Source organism: Scardinius erythrophthalmus (genome assembly GCF_964197995.2).
Source record: "Scardinius erythrophthalmus genome assembly, chromosome: 12".
Lineage (NCBI taxonomy): Eukaryota > Metazoa > Chordata > Actinopteri > Cypriniformes > Leuciscidae > Scardinius > Scardinius erythrophthalmus.
The window spans coordinates 5,459,377-5,474,719 of NC_138232.1; the positions used below are offsets into that span (position 1 = coordinate 5,459,377).

Sequence of the window (15,343 nt, forward strand, 5' to 3'; positions counted from 1 at the left end):
CGTAGGGTGCCACTTTCAACGTGACAGTGTTTAAAGGGTAAAGTTTTATGATATGCATAAGGAAAAAAGGCAAATTAATTCTGTCTCTGTTTGAACTTGTTTTAAAAAAGCATTTTTTTTCCCTATGTCATGACCATTTTAAAGATCATTTGAGTCAGCCATAATGCTGTGAATAAATTATGAATACAGCAATGTCCTTGAGTAGAAGCAAGGCTGATAAAATTACGATGCAAAGGGTTTGCTCATTCAAAATTGAAAATACAGCCATTATTTTGCTCAACTTCAAGTCGTTCCAAACCTGTATGACTTTCTTGAGGCAGGACACTCACACTGGTCTCTTGTAGGGTTTGGAATCAAGAACCAATCTACAGTAAATAACAACACAAAGCTAAAGCTACTGAAAGTAGTTTCCACAACAGTTCTTATCCGAAACGTGACATTCTCTGGTTGTGGTTTGTGAAAACACACACCTTCAGTCTCTACAATCTCACCCTGAATAACATGGTGAGAATTGAATCTGGGCAAGTAGATTCAGTCCCTAGACTGATCACAGTGAGGCCTTTTTTGGAAAGCCAGGGACTCGGGTGCATCCTGTGTCCAGGTTTTGGCATTCCAGTGCCAGCCCTTGGCAGCTCTGAGAGAGAGAGGGCATTGTTCAGACCACACATGTCTTCACCACATGGCATGTACAGTATGTTATGCAAACCATGCCAGTCCCATACAGTATGTGTGTGCTCGAGATTATCAGATTATTATGTATTGTTTGAGCTTCTTAAAGTTTGGGGACTCGGATTGGCTATTAATATTTTTATCATTCATAAGTTGGAAAAAAAATAGTTCTGTAGGTGATTCCAATGATATCATTCCTCAGTGCCATAATCATTATAATTTTGGTGTGGACTCTGCTATTCTTTCAAATTTAAAATGATTTTTAAAAATATAAATTTATAGCAGCTAAGTTAAGATTAGTCTGGCCAACTAGCAATTAACTTTTCAGCTATTCATAATTCATAATTGATACCTTTTTATGTAACTGACTTAAAGTTATGACCAGTCTGGAAGGAAAAATGTATGTGACTAACTTGCAAGACTAGTCTAAGCAGTTTTTGCTACCAGGCACAGGTCTTTAATCTAGTAAAAGATCTTTCCTGTTGACTTGCCAATTTGAATATTTTCAATCCTTTTTACTTGCTTGAAATAAATTGACCATCTCAGTTCAGTCTGAAACAAGCTGACTTGATTTAAACGCTTGGTTTCCTCTCCCCTCTTCTCTCATTTAGGTTATTTTTGAGGCAGTATCTGTACAAGGGCATCCTGGGTTCATCGCAGTGGATGAGATGCACGTTTTGGCCCACCCTTGCCGTGAGTACACACACACACACACAGCGCCTGCTTACTTTCACAGTCTTGGTTACGCTGTAGGAGCTCAGTCTGTCAACTACTGTGAAAAGCACTTCATGTGGATCGAGGGTTGAACAGAGATGGAAAAGGCTAGCAAACAAGCAAGTCTGTGGATGAGAGAGCGAGAGAGAGGGGGAGACAGATTGCAGAGCTGAGTGCTCAGACTTCAAGCCCCCATCATTCTTGTTATGACAGGAGAACTTTAGCCTTTGACATCCATTGTCCTAGATCTCTCTGTCCCTAATGCAAAGCCAGCAGTGCCAATGAGGAAATTAGGTTAATGCATATTACAGAAGACCCCGGTCTTACAGTGCATGTTTCATCATTGCATCTTATTCCAGAAAAATGTTGACTTTAAAAAAAAATAAAAATCATGTTGAAAATCCCATTTCACTCAGAATTATGTCCGATTACAGAAGTAAAATGGGTTGCGATGGCACATCATTTTACGTATCATGCCTTCATTCAGATGACCTATTGCATTCAGAGGCTGCATCCTTCAAAGGATGTGGACTTCGAAGGCATGGACACAGCTATTGGTTGAACCGAGTGTTGTTAAATGGGACGGTCTAGCCTATGTGATAACTGAAAGCTAATGTAACGTGACTGTGACATTTACATGTATCAGTTTAGCAGACACATTTATCTAAAGCAAAGCAATTCATCTTAACACAATGGATCTTTGCATAATGGATAGTTTAATTTCACATGCAATGTTTAAAAAACAGTAGATAGTGTACAGTTTATATTACACAGTAAGCAGTAATCTAGTATTTTATTTTACACAACCAGAATAAAAAGAAAAATGTAATAAGAGCTGATTTGAAAAGGCACAAATATAGATCTTATCCAGACTTTATGTGCCATAAGAATATGTGTGGGCAATTTTAAGATTTCATCATTAAATCTTAATGCTTTCCACATGTTATAGCGGAGGTACTAAAATTGAAATCCATATTCTGAATTACTTTAATTGAAAAGGAATGATATTGCTTTTGCGCAGAATGCTTACTGTACATTCACAGGTAATGAAGCTGGCTGGGAGAGTGGGTGGAGACCGCTGTATTGAGTTCAGAGTTGTTAAAGACAAATGCACCTGTAAAGAGAGAGAATGTATTTTACAAATAGTATTAAATACAATACAAGCTCCATTAAATTTCTTGTTTTCAGATGTTGATTCTAAATGGACAATCAGATTTGAACCATGTTTACCATCATAGAACATACAAGAGCTCAAAAGAGCATTTGGACACTTAAAAAAACAGAATGTCATTAAATGTACAATAAAAGACATTTGTTTTGATATTTTGTTTGAAAAGATAGAAAAGCTAAATATTTGACAAAAAGATGTTTGTTAGGTTTGAAATTATTAATTGATATGCCTTAAAACAATATACTAATAAAAATAAAAATGTTTCTGAACACTTTGTGATTGTCAAATGTTAGTGGAACATGTTCATTGCTAAAGTGATGAAGTACACCTGTTTCAAGTGGCTTTAGGGAGCACAAAATAGTTAACCATCAGTGTCTGTGCTTTATATCATTTGCATGGCTGCTATGGGATGTTTTTGAAGGTGTATGTGTTTTGTTTAATAGGCAAGACGCCACATTTTCTGCGGCTGCAGAATGTCGAGGTGAACGTGGGACAGAATGCAACCTTCCAGTGTATTGCTGGAGGCAAATGGTCACAACATGACAAACTCTGGCTACAGGTGAGTTATGCACACAACCTCACACACTTCCCACACAAAGGGACAACAACCTATAAAACCTATAAAAACATTCATAGACACACCAAACCTGGGCTATGTCTTCATTAATCCGGATACATTTGAAAATGGCGTTTTCCTTTCAAAACACTCTCCGTTCACACTAGCGTTTTCCAAATGTTTCTCATCCACACTGAAACGTCGGAAAAAGCTAAATTCACCTTACTGTGCATGCGTACAACCTCATAAAAGCTCACTGAGATGATACAGACGGAACATACATAATAAAGCTCTTCTTCTGGCAGGATCATTTTATTTAGCAAAATATCTCACCATTCACTGATGCGTCCTGGTCGCACTCAGTCACCATTACATGTTTGGTCTAAAACGCAATTTTAAATTTAACGAGTACATTTTCTGTCATCTTTGCAGGACTGCAATAAGAAGTGTACAAAGTAACATATCTTTAGCAACAGTGCAAAAGTGAATAGCACATAACAGGCACAATAGCGGTATAAACATACATATCTATCGGTTCAATATGTGTCACATGACTAAATATGCGTCATCATTTTCTAAAACTACAACGTGAAAACTGCGTTTTTTGGCAGAACAAAAACGCTGTCTCAGTGTGAAGAGAAAAAGATGCGTTTTCAAATGAAAAACATATTAGTGTGGACAAGGCCCTGGTTTGGTGATACATGCTTAACATGTTTTTTAAATCTCTATGCTTTATTATGTGTGTGCGTTGGGAGGTTTTGAACCTTGAACACATCACTTGAGGAAACTTAATAACTTGTTGGAGATTTTTGTCAGCAAGATTTCTAAGCCAGTGTCGGTGTTCATGAAGTCTTGGATAAAATGACTTGTTCCCTTGGCTGGAGACCTTAAGCCTCCATCAATCCTGTGCAACAGCTCTGAGACATGAAGATATAACACCAGTTCTCACTGTGTACAGTGTGTTATAAGAGCTTGTGCCTCTGTCCTTGATGTGACACTATGGACTTGTAAAATATCTTTCAAACATATTATGTGTGCTTCTTATCAGTTATAAGATTTTGCAAGGATGATAATTTTCCTGTCTTTCAGCAATGGAACGGTAAAGACACGTCTCTCATGGTAACCCGTGTGGTGAACCATCGGCGATTCTCCGCCACCGTTAGCGTAACAGACACGTCACAGCGGAGCACCAGCCGTTACCGCTGCGTGATTCGTTCCGATGGAGGATCTGGTGTGTCCAACTACGCTGAGCTGAGCGTCAAAGGTGCGTATGGACACCTGAAAGCATGTATGTCACTGGTTCTAAAGGATTTGTTCTTTCCAAACGGTGATTGGTAATTTGTAATAATAATCCAATTATGTTTTGGCCTATGAAATATTCTTACTTTCTTATAGTATTTGATGTGCTCTTCAATTGTCAAAGACGATTGTCAGTCTTTTACTTGGCCACATTAAAAGCTATTTAATTCTGTTGGCTGACTGGCTGTATCTAAGGGTGTGTTCACACTTGGCATGTTTGGTTGGATTAAAACAAACTCTGATGCGATTGCTCTGAAAGTGCGGTTCATTTGAATAAGTGTGAATGCTGCCATCCGAACCCTGTTGTGCACTAAACAAGCGGACCGAGAACGCTGAAAAGATGAGTCTCGCTCCACTTACAAACGAACTCTGGTGCGGTTCGAATTAAATATGAACGTGACACAGTCCAAAGACATGTAAACAAACCAAAAACAGGACATGATGTCACAAGATGCGACCCTAAAAAGGACAGAATGCTCAACCATAGCTGTTTTTTCTCGTCATAGTCATGAAGTTGCCCATCACAGTTCAGTACAGACATCAGAACCGCATCTCCTCACTGCAGATCTGTGTTTGTGTGTGTGACGGAGGGATTCATGTCACTGTTTTGACTCCTTTACACGTTTTATAAGCTCTTCACGAGTTCTCAGCTGGTCTAAATACCATCATATGTAGGCTACGAACATACAATGAATACATTTAGCCCAGCACACAGCATTGTTTTTGACACCCGGTAAGTTATGTAATAAAAGCCGACCAATCAGGTTGTGAACATATCTCTATGCCTTTAGGTTCGGTGATAAAAATGCCAAAGTGAATGCTAATCGGACCAGTACTAAATGTTTTCTTTTTTATTGGTCCCAATCAAGCAAACTGAACCACAAGTGTGAACAAACCCTAGACAACAGCCATCCTCCTCATGTTGATTAGCCAATCACAGCAAAGGAAAAAGAAGCATTGTTGCCTAGATCAGTGGTTCTCAAACTTTTTTGGTCACGCCCCCCTTTAAACCTTTAAAAAAATCTGAGCCCCCCCTCCCAAAAAAAATTAATAATAAATATGTTTTTTTACAATGAAAAACGTGCAATGATAAACTTACAAGTGTCTCTGATTTAGGAAATTATTGAAGGCCTGCTTTCTGTATTTCTCCTTGAAAAATAAAAAATAAAAAATTACAAAATAAAATAAAAACGTGCAATGAAAAACAGGAATAGTTTTAATTTGTCATGTCATTGAATCAACAGTAAGAGAGAATAATAAACCAGAACTTAAACTTTTCATTTATAATTAAAAGTTAATATATAGCAGCTTTGGAGAGTGCCTCACGAGCTCAGCTTCTGGTTGGTCTTCTCACCAGAGCGCGCACAGCAGCGGAGTGCCGCGTTCACAATAGCAGCTCGTGATTCGGTCCGCTGAAGAGGTTTTTTTCTTTGGCGAGCAACTTCTATGTTGGGCTTGTTCCAACGGTCTGAAGAAGAACGATTCATTGCCGTTCGTTGCCGCTTTATAAAAGAAGAGCGCTTTCACTACCGCTTTCACGCACTTGAATGCCGTAGTAACGTAACGGCTGTATTTTTATTTATTTATTTTTTGCTGATCTCCCGCGCCCCCCCTGCAGTAACCTTGCGCCCCCCCTGGGGGGCGCGCCCCACACTTTGAGAACCACTGGCCTAGATGTTTGGTTGTTTTTGGTTGGCTATAAAAATGCAGATGTTAATAAAAATCTATATCTATATATTTCACAATTTTATATTTATTTATATATTAATATAAAAAAAACGAATATTTAATAAAAAAAATAATGTTCGGTTTAAAATCTCTGCCGTTTCTTGGTGTTTCCAAACTACCTTGTAACCAATCACGTCAACGTGCCGGCGGGCTTTAGCATATCATTAACTATTCTCTGAAGCAGTGGAGTCTCAAGAAGAAGCCAGGTTATCCCGGTATATTTTTCTGTTGATATGAAAAATCGGGTACATTTAGCAATATAGCAGGTGAATTATGTATATGATGTATATTACGATGTAATGATGAACTATATGCCTTTCTCCACTGACGTTCTAAGTTGTTCAAAGCGTTTGTAAGGATAGTTATTTTTAGAAGGCAGCTGTCTGACTCTGAGATGGCAAACGGGAGCATGGTTTGTACATTATTAGCTGTTCGATAACATAATCAAGCAAAAGGCTAATCATATTAATTACCATTATGTGTCTGACGTTGTAAGGAGCGAAACCATTGTGCAGCGAGCGTTTACTTCAGTAAAGTTGACTGAGTGGATCTTTGAGCGCGTGTGAGTGGGTGGAGGCGGGGCTAATTTGCTTATTTATGGATCTGTGTATACTAAATGAAGCAAGGGTGTAGAGTTACATTCAAGCTATTTTAAGGCATTAAGCATTTTTTCACAGGAAAAAAATTTTTTGTGATCAAAGCTGAGTTTTAAGGGATAAAATTATTAACACAGTCTCACCCCCAAACGTCACATAATGACGCGTCTTGACCATACGGCAACATACGACGAAAAGGGTACCCCTAAAACGTCCATATGTGACGATTCGGGTTATGGGTAGGTTTAGGTATGCGTTAGGGTACCGCTAAGAGGCGCTGCTGGTGCGCTTATGTCTTCGTCTCATATGGAAGTTTTAGGGGTACCCTTTTCGTCGTATGTTGCCGTATGGTCAAGACGCGTCAGTATGTGACGTTTTGGGGTGAGACCGGGCTGAAATTATTGACTACATGAGGACTTTAAATAAAATATCGCAATAACAGTTGACTATTATTGTGCAGTGTAATTTAGCAGTTGCTTACTAAAATATTAATCTAAAGTTTAATTTAGTTTAAGTTCAGTTAAGTTTTAAGCAAAATCAAAAGTTACTTTGATTTAGTTTAGCATTTGTTCATTGCACTTCTTGACCATTTTAATTAATTTACTTTATTTGAAAAATCAAGCAGAATATATATAAGTATGCAAATATATAATATAATATAATAATAAAAAAATACATTTTAAGTATGCAAGTATGCAAATAAGTTCAAAAGATTTTGCTATAATGATGCAATTTTTTTTTTTTTTTACATTTTACAATTGCATTCTGCAATTGTAAAATGTGTCCTGAATGTGTCCTGAAAATGCGCTGTGTCCTGAAAAACCTATATGTATGCAGAAAGTTTACTTTGATTTTATGCAAATTACTATAACTCACATTTCATAAATGTGTCCCAGTGTACAGGGACATTGGCTTTCAAATGCTGCCGTGCACGTTGAGAGATGCTAAAACACACACACACAAACACAGCCCACAATACAGCACTTCTAACTAGCTTCAACCATCAGCAGCAGGATTCCTCCTGAATTGTTACCCACAGAGTCTTCATTATTTCAGCTAGCATTGCTAACGACTAGTACAGAGGCCTTGATTCTCTCTGTTTCTTAATATAATGGGGTAGAGCCTCCGCTTCGCTACAAAGACATTGTACCGACAGAAATAGCAAAAAGTGTTGGTCCATTTCTGCAAGGCTTGTTAGCGTGTGGTTGTGGTCACTGAACTTGAGAAAATTGCTAGCATCTGTTTGGCTGTAGCTGTACTGTGTGTGATTAGCATGGCCAAAAACATCTTTAGTGGTGCTCTCTACCCCTGACAAGCTTTGCCTGGGATTCTAGCATGTCTTAAAATATGGCAGTTGGAAAGAAAAAAAGGAGAAATAGCTCAAATCCAGCAGGTTCTCACAGCTGTTTTTGGAAAAAGACATGATTAAACCCTTTAATCACTGCAGAGACATCACCGCTAATTGTCTTTAGTCTTTATTAGGTGCTATTATTCATTTCAGATAGCAATAGATTAGTTAAATTGGCTTTTTATAAAGTACTAGAACATCGTTTGGCCTGTAATTCAACATCATCCCTTTGTAAAGTGTATTTGCAGCACACAATTTGTTTCATGATGAGTTTAGACTGATATATTATTGTTGTTGTTTTTTTTTTTAAATGCCAAATTAGTTATATGTGGGTGCTAACTGTGGGTGCTAAGCATATTTAATAAGTCTCACTATTTAGGAATACGCTAAAATGAATCTATCTGTTCAATATTCTTTAAACCTAAACAGAGGATTTTGTATTTCTGTGAAGTCATGCATAAGAAGCTATCCATATGTTGATATTATATGTATCAGTGTCTATTCAAATGTAAAAATGTATGAGTATCTATGAATACTAATGAGATCACTGTAAAACAATATATGTTTAAGGTAGACTGAACAATTATTGGTGGATTTTATATTTAATTGACTAATCATTTAAGGTGAAGTGTGCAATTGTTGTGGCCCTTGTGAAATTGCAGAAATAATGTTTTCAAATAGGTTTCCCAAACCTCTTCTGCCATTAGACAAAACAGATTGTTTCGTCTCAAGCTAACACAATTGGTTGAACTTTGAGAGGACATATATGAGTGTTAATATTTTCTTATTACTTAGGCTTCACTTTTGACTGTTCTTGTGTAAGACTGCCCATGTATAACCTATTTCCATTATGTTATGTGCATATACAGATATGACTTGCGTATATAATTGTCAATGCACATTAAACTCTGAATCAAAGCACCAATTCAAGAAGAAATGAAACTTTGACTCAGACAGTAAAAGTAAGTTTAAGGCCTGACAAACCTGCATTACAGTTGGAGTTTCTGGATTTCCCAGGTGTACCCAGCATGACAGCGAATCTAAAGCTTCTCTTTGCAGATGATTTAGCATTGCTGTTGCTGCTAGAGTGAACACTGCGGGACAGTTTCAAGTCCTTTATCTGCTCTCCAAGACCTGGTTGTCCCAGGATCATTTTGGGAAAAAAAAGGAAAATAGAAACTTTAGCTCAAGAACCAACTAAAAACCTCATTCAAACCACAATCATCATTCGTTCAATTGTTTGTTAATACCTCGAATAGTTTGCATATACTGTTCACAATTTAAAAATGTACATTTTAGACTGTATGCGTGATGCGATTCATTATATAGACTGTACCATTCGAAAGTTTCGTTTGTTTAAAGAAATGTATACTTTTATTCTGCAAGGATGCATTTATATATTATATAAATGGATTTCTATTCATTAAAGAATCCAGAAAAAATTGTTTTCCTCAAAATGATAAAAACAGCAGCTGTTAATAATAATTAATGTTTCTTGAGCAGCAAATCAGTATATTAGAATAATTTCTGAATAGCATGTATGTGACACCAAAGACTGGAGTTATAATATAATATAATATAATATAATATAATATAATATAATATAATATAATATAATATAATATAATATAATATAATATAATATAATATAATATAATATAATAATAAAAATTACATTTTAAAATATATTTTATTTCACAATGTTGTTGTTTTTACTGCATTTGTTAATCAAATATATGCCACCTGATGAGCATAAGAGACATTTTTCAAAAACATGACCCCAAACTTTTTGAACAGTAGTGTTTGATTGGTTATAGCTTTCATGATATGGATTTTCAAGTACATTTTGGTCATCTTATGAAGCTATATTTATAAAGCACAGTAGAGTTATTCATTAAGCATTTGCAAGTATGCAAATAAGTTCAACATAATATTATCCTGTGATACAATGTTAGGCATGCAGGTGAACTGTTTTCATGGCTGTTGTCAAATCTGTCATTTCAAGTGTTTAAACAGTGATTGCTTGAATTCCACATTTTATTAAAGGTCACTAATTTGTGAATGAATTGCAAGTGTACATTTTGCATTTCCGAGTAACTACAGCAAACTAGGGATGTAACTAAGTGTATTTCAAGGATACCTGTGTTAAATTAAAGATTCCGCACTGATTAACATTTTATAGTAAATCTCATTTATTAAAAATATGCTTAAAGTAATCTATCAATTTAAAATTCCGTGAACCTTAACAGAGGAACCCAAACAGTGGTTTTATTGGGCACTAAATCAAACTTATGGTTTATTGATTTTATGAAATGGTTGCAACAACTTGAAATAAGACTGCCACGTTCATTAAATATCTATGATTATTAATTATAATTGTGATAAACAATGTTTCTAATATACAGTAGTTTAGTATGTGAAATTGTGTATTGATTTAGAGTATTATCATTTGCATATATTGGCTATTTTCTGTGACTCATCCAAACAGATTTTCTTGTAGTATTAGTATGCGTCTGATTTACATGCCAAATATAGAAGCTAACAGAGGTGTCACTTATAGTGGCTGCATGCATGATTTCTTGAGCGTTGCTTTCTTTGCCAGCGATCACTGCCATCTGGCCTTACTGAGCATGTCCTGGGAGGGGTGTTTCACAATGGGGCAGTATCCCTCAGGCTGTGAGCGCCTCAGGTGCTCAGAGGTTCCAGTGTCATCCTGGGAATTCAGAGGTGTGTGGATGCGTCTGAATATGTGTGTGATTAGGAGAGCCAGCAGAGGGGTGATGTATAACATCATTTCCCTGGGGAAATGAATAGAGTGCAAAGCAATATGCTGCACAGCACAGGCATGCTAAATGAAATATGCATTAATTAATGCATGCGGTGCCAGGGATTCAGTCCAGGGGGAGAGGGTGGGGGCAGCGTGGATGGCATGAGTGGCATCATTCCAGCCAGACACTGACAATTAATAAAGAGAACTTGCTGGGGGCGTAACTTTCAATGTTAGCTGAGCTGGAAGGGCCAAAAGCTTGACCCGAAGATATGAAGACTAAGTAGACTTGCAGAAAAATAACATCCTTAATGCAAGATACATTTACTAGAGAAGTAAAATCATGCCTGACTCATTGGCAAAACATTATTATTATTATTTTTTGTTCTTAGCCAGTTAGCAAAAAAAAAAAATTCTTGTTTTGGCACAAATATCATAACATTTGTTAAAAAGTTTTGGTTGTTGTTTTTCTTTTAAATAAAATAAAATAAATGTTCAAAAGTTTGAGTTCGGTAAGATTTTTCTAAATGTTTTTAAAAGAAGTCTCTTTTACCAAAGTTACTGTAAAAACAGGTCTAAAGTGAAATATTATTACAATTTATAGTAAATGTTTGTTGTTTAATGTCATTTATTAATATTTGGTAGATGGCAAAGACTCCAGTCTTCAGTGTCACATGATCCTTCAGAAATCATTCTAATATGCTGATTTGCTGCTCAAGAAACATTTCTTATCATTTTCAGTGTTGAAAAAGCATAAAGGGATGGTCCCCCCAAAAATGAAGTTTAACTTCATTTAAGCCATCCAAGATGTAGGTGTCTTTTTTTTTCTCTTCAGTAGAACAGTAAAGAACATGTTTATAATGTAAGTCAATGGCTAACATCACTTCAAGAGTCAAAAATCATATACAGTACAGGCAAAACAGAGTTAATAAACTCCTGACGATACATTGAGGTTTTCTGAAGTGAAACAATCAGTCTGTGCAAAAAAACTGAACATTATTTCCTCATTATTACCTGTAATCCACAGCCTCAGCAAACATACCTGAGCTAGTTCATGAGATTCTGGAGCGCAAGCTTCCCGTCACATTATCACACATGCGCGGAGAATCTCGCGTGTGAGCTGACGCTGTGTTTGTTTACACGTGTGGACACGTGTATTGTATTAGTCATCAAAATGGTACTTAGGCTGCGTTCCAAAATGGAACGCTTATCCTGGATGCCAAGATTATGTTGGCTTGCGCGATCCCAATCGGGAAGATTGACTTTTCACAGATTCCCAACGTTTGAGTTCCCGCATATACTGCGTCAGGAAGCTCGTGCTCAGGACTGTTTGCCCAGGCTGGGGATTACAGGTAATAATGTTTTAAATGATGTTCAGTTTTTTGCACAGACTGATTGTTTTGCTTCATAAGACCTCAGAGTATTGTAAGGAGCCATGGGTATTAATTCTGTTTTGTGACTCTTGAAGTGACTGTAACCATTGACTTGCATTATGAATCACCAAGGACCACGGTTTCAGCTAAACATTATCTTTACTGTAAACACACACACTTGGATGTCCTGAGGGTGAGTAAAGTAACAGAAAATGTAGTTTTTGGGTGAAATATCCCTTTATTTTTTTTTATTTTTTTTTGAAACTGTACAAATTCTATAAAGTTCACAGGAACAGCATTTATTTGAAAAAAGATTTTCGTAGCATTATAAATGTTTTTACTGTCGATAAATTTAAAACCTTTCTTCCTGAAAATAAATATTCGTTTCTTACTGTAAAAAAACAAGCTTTTGAATGGTAGTGTCAGAATATATCTGAGTATGTTAAAATAAACTGTCAAATAGTTTTTGTCTTGTTTTAAGCATAAACCTCACTGTGTTTTTTCTTTTTTCATAATTTTAAAATTTTAATTTCTAAATTTTAAATTAGTAATTTTAAAGAATCTTAACATGACTCATTTCCACGTCAATCAAGTTTTAAAAAGCAGGGAAACACCATAAGACTTTAAGGAACATTGTGGATGAGTTGTATAACTGGTTAAGCATCTGACTGAAAGAGAGAGAGAGAGAGAGAGAGAGAGAGAAGGATGGTGTGTAAATATGAGGAAGTGCGCTCAGTTTTGGGCAGGTGCCTGAACTGTAAGTACTGGCCATTGCATTCTCAATCCTCCAGAAAGGTGTCAGCCACTGAATGTATGAGTGTGTTTGGAGGCTGAGGGAATGCGGGGGAGTAACACACACTGAGAGAGATTAAAACGGTGAGTTTTATAAATGGGGTGCTCACAGAGGGGTGCAGGGGTCATTAATAACCACCGGCTGATGGCAAGGAGAGAGAGATAGAGAGAAAGACAGGCAGAGAGGTGGTAGTAATTGTGATATGAAGGAATGTTGCTGTTGGTGACCATGGAAAAAGTCCCATTATATGTCTTTTTTTCTTCTTTTTTTTCATTTTGCTGTTTTATTCTTGTTTGCTTTGGCTCTTTTGGGATTTGCTTTGTAAATATGTTTCCCTTATGCATGCATGTGTCCCCTTTCTTGATTGTTTTCTCAGCCACAGGAACATTTTATTGCTAACAGGTTGCTCGTTCATAGCTCATGAGTTTTAATGAGTTCACAATTATGTTTCATTACATTATGCAGTAGTGTAGATATTCTTCAAACAATTAGTTTGTTCTAAACTCCTAAACTTAATATTAAACTGCCACAACTAATTGAGCCTAAAATTTTTGAAATAATGTACAGACTACAATTTTAAAATGTATTCTGTATAGATTCATTTTTGTATCAGCAAATGTTATGCTTGATGTAAAATTTGAAAATCTCCCATTGACTTCCATTCATATGTTCATAATGTACATGACACACTCATGATGTCATTGATATATTTATATAGAATTGCTATTGGTCTTCTTTCACTTATTTGCATACTGATTGTGATTGGTTTGACATTCTTGCATAAAGATGAGGTTTCCTTTATATAGATCCAAAACCTGAAACCTAAACTTTAATTAACAACTTAAACACTGTTCTTTTACCGCCTTGCAAGGAAATCTAAATGTTGTTTAATTATAAGTCTTTTCATAGATAACTTTCTCCTAAAGTTAATTTAGACAAATAAATATAGAGACAAATGAGATGATTGTTGAAGTACAGTAAGATATTTTGGTCTTGTTTTGAAAATTAAGCACTTGGATTTATCTAATTTTATTATGGGCTTATTCTTGTCCTCTGCATATCTTAATTTTCTAGCAAGATCTGGACACACGAATGAGTCAAAGCTCATAGGGCTTTCCCTGTGGTTTTCTTGCACCGTGCACATACAGAAGAGAGATCGCTGATGACACGCGTTTGATTACACCATTAACAACTAGCTGTTCAGTTTGATTCCGTACACACTGCGTAGAAGTTTTGTAAATGTGTTTGCCACATTCTGAGTCTGAGTCAATTTGGTTGTAAAATGCAGTTGTCACTCCTGTAAATTACTGAACTGTGTGTGTACAGAACAGCATTAAGCATTAAAGGGGAACTGACAACAGAATTTACTGCGAATTTTAAGCATAGCGTTAGTTCTGGCAGTCATCACGTCAGTCAAGCTCGCATCAGCTGACTCTCAGCTGATCCACGTCTACCTATAGGAGTACGACGCCTATCCCAGCATCCCTATATATAATGAACATTCAGTAATATCAGCACCTTTATTGTGTTGCTCAGGAGCTAATTACCCTCCTCCATCCCCAGCTCCTTCTCTTGTCCAGTCAGGACTTGGCCTTCTGATATTCCTCTTCGAATCCGACTCATTTTTCTTGAATCATGTTGTACATTAAATCATTGAACATTAATAATATCTGCAATACATTCATGTTGGTTCTTCATGCTAGGCTGCATGCAGTGGTCAAAGTGGGATTTGGCAGGTGGGGGAAACCTCAAATTTTGTGTAGGTGCAACAGGGAAAAATGACTCCCCGTGGGACAACGTATTGAGTATCGCGGTATAGCAATACTTTTTGGGACAAGAGCGTCACTGTTAGCCTGACTTCGTCATACTCATATTCTAGGCAGAATGTGAGTCTGATACTGCTCCATAGGGCTTTGATTTATGAGGCATGTCTCAACCGAACCAGGAAAAAACAACAACTCTGCACTCAATTGGATAGACCTACAACCAATCAGAGCAACGCAGTAAGTGACATATGTTGAGCGACGCATAGTTGTCAACAGAGCTCAACTGCACGCATGCTGGAAGAAGTAGAAAAGTAATGAGTGTAAACGATCTTTGCCGTTGTTGTAAAAAGAATTTAAGAATTCGCGGAGTACTTACAAGCATGAATAGCATTTTTGAGAGAAATACAAAAGGTGTATGTATATACGAACAAGTTCTCCATTTCGGATTAGATCTCGACAATAAAGCAAATAAATCTTCTCGCATTTGTCGGCCCTGTCTCAACTTTATAACACGGTTGCAACGCGACTTGACTGATTTTACAAAATGGAAAGACGACGAAAGA

At 36.7% G+C, this 15,343-nt stretch overlaps 1 protein-coding gene across 1 annotated transcript in view; it reads left to right on the forward strand.

Annotated features, from left to right (window-relative positions):
- ptprt (protein tyrosine phosphatase receptor type T) overlaps nucleotides 1–15,343 on the forward strand; it is a gene marked incomplete at its 5' end in the record, with an annotated part of 249,208 nt that overhangs the window by 87,797 nt on the left and 146,068 nt on the right. Inside the window, 3 exons of the mRNA XM_081380101.1 lie at nucleotides 1,281–1,362; nucleotides 2,998–3,113; nucleotides 4,200–4,374. Of these exons, the coding sequence (XP_081236227.1) occupies nucleotides 1,281–1,362; nucleotides 2,998–3,113; nucleotides 4,200–4,374 (373 nt within the window). The remainder of the gene's footprint in view (nucleotides 1–1,280; nucleotides 1,363–2,997; nucleotides 3,114–4,199; nucleotides 4,375–15,343) is intronic.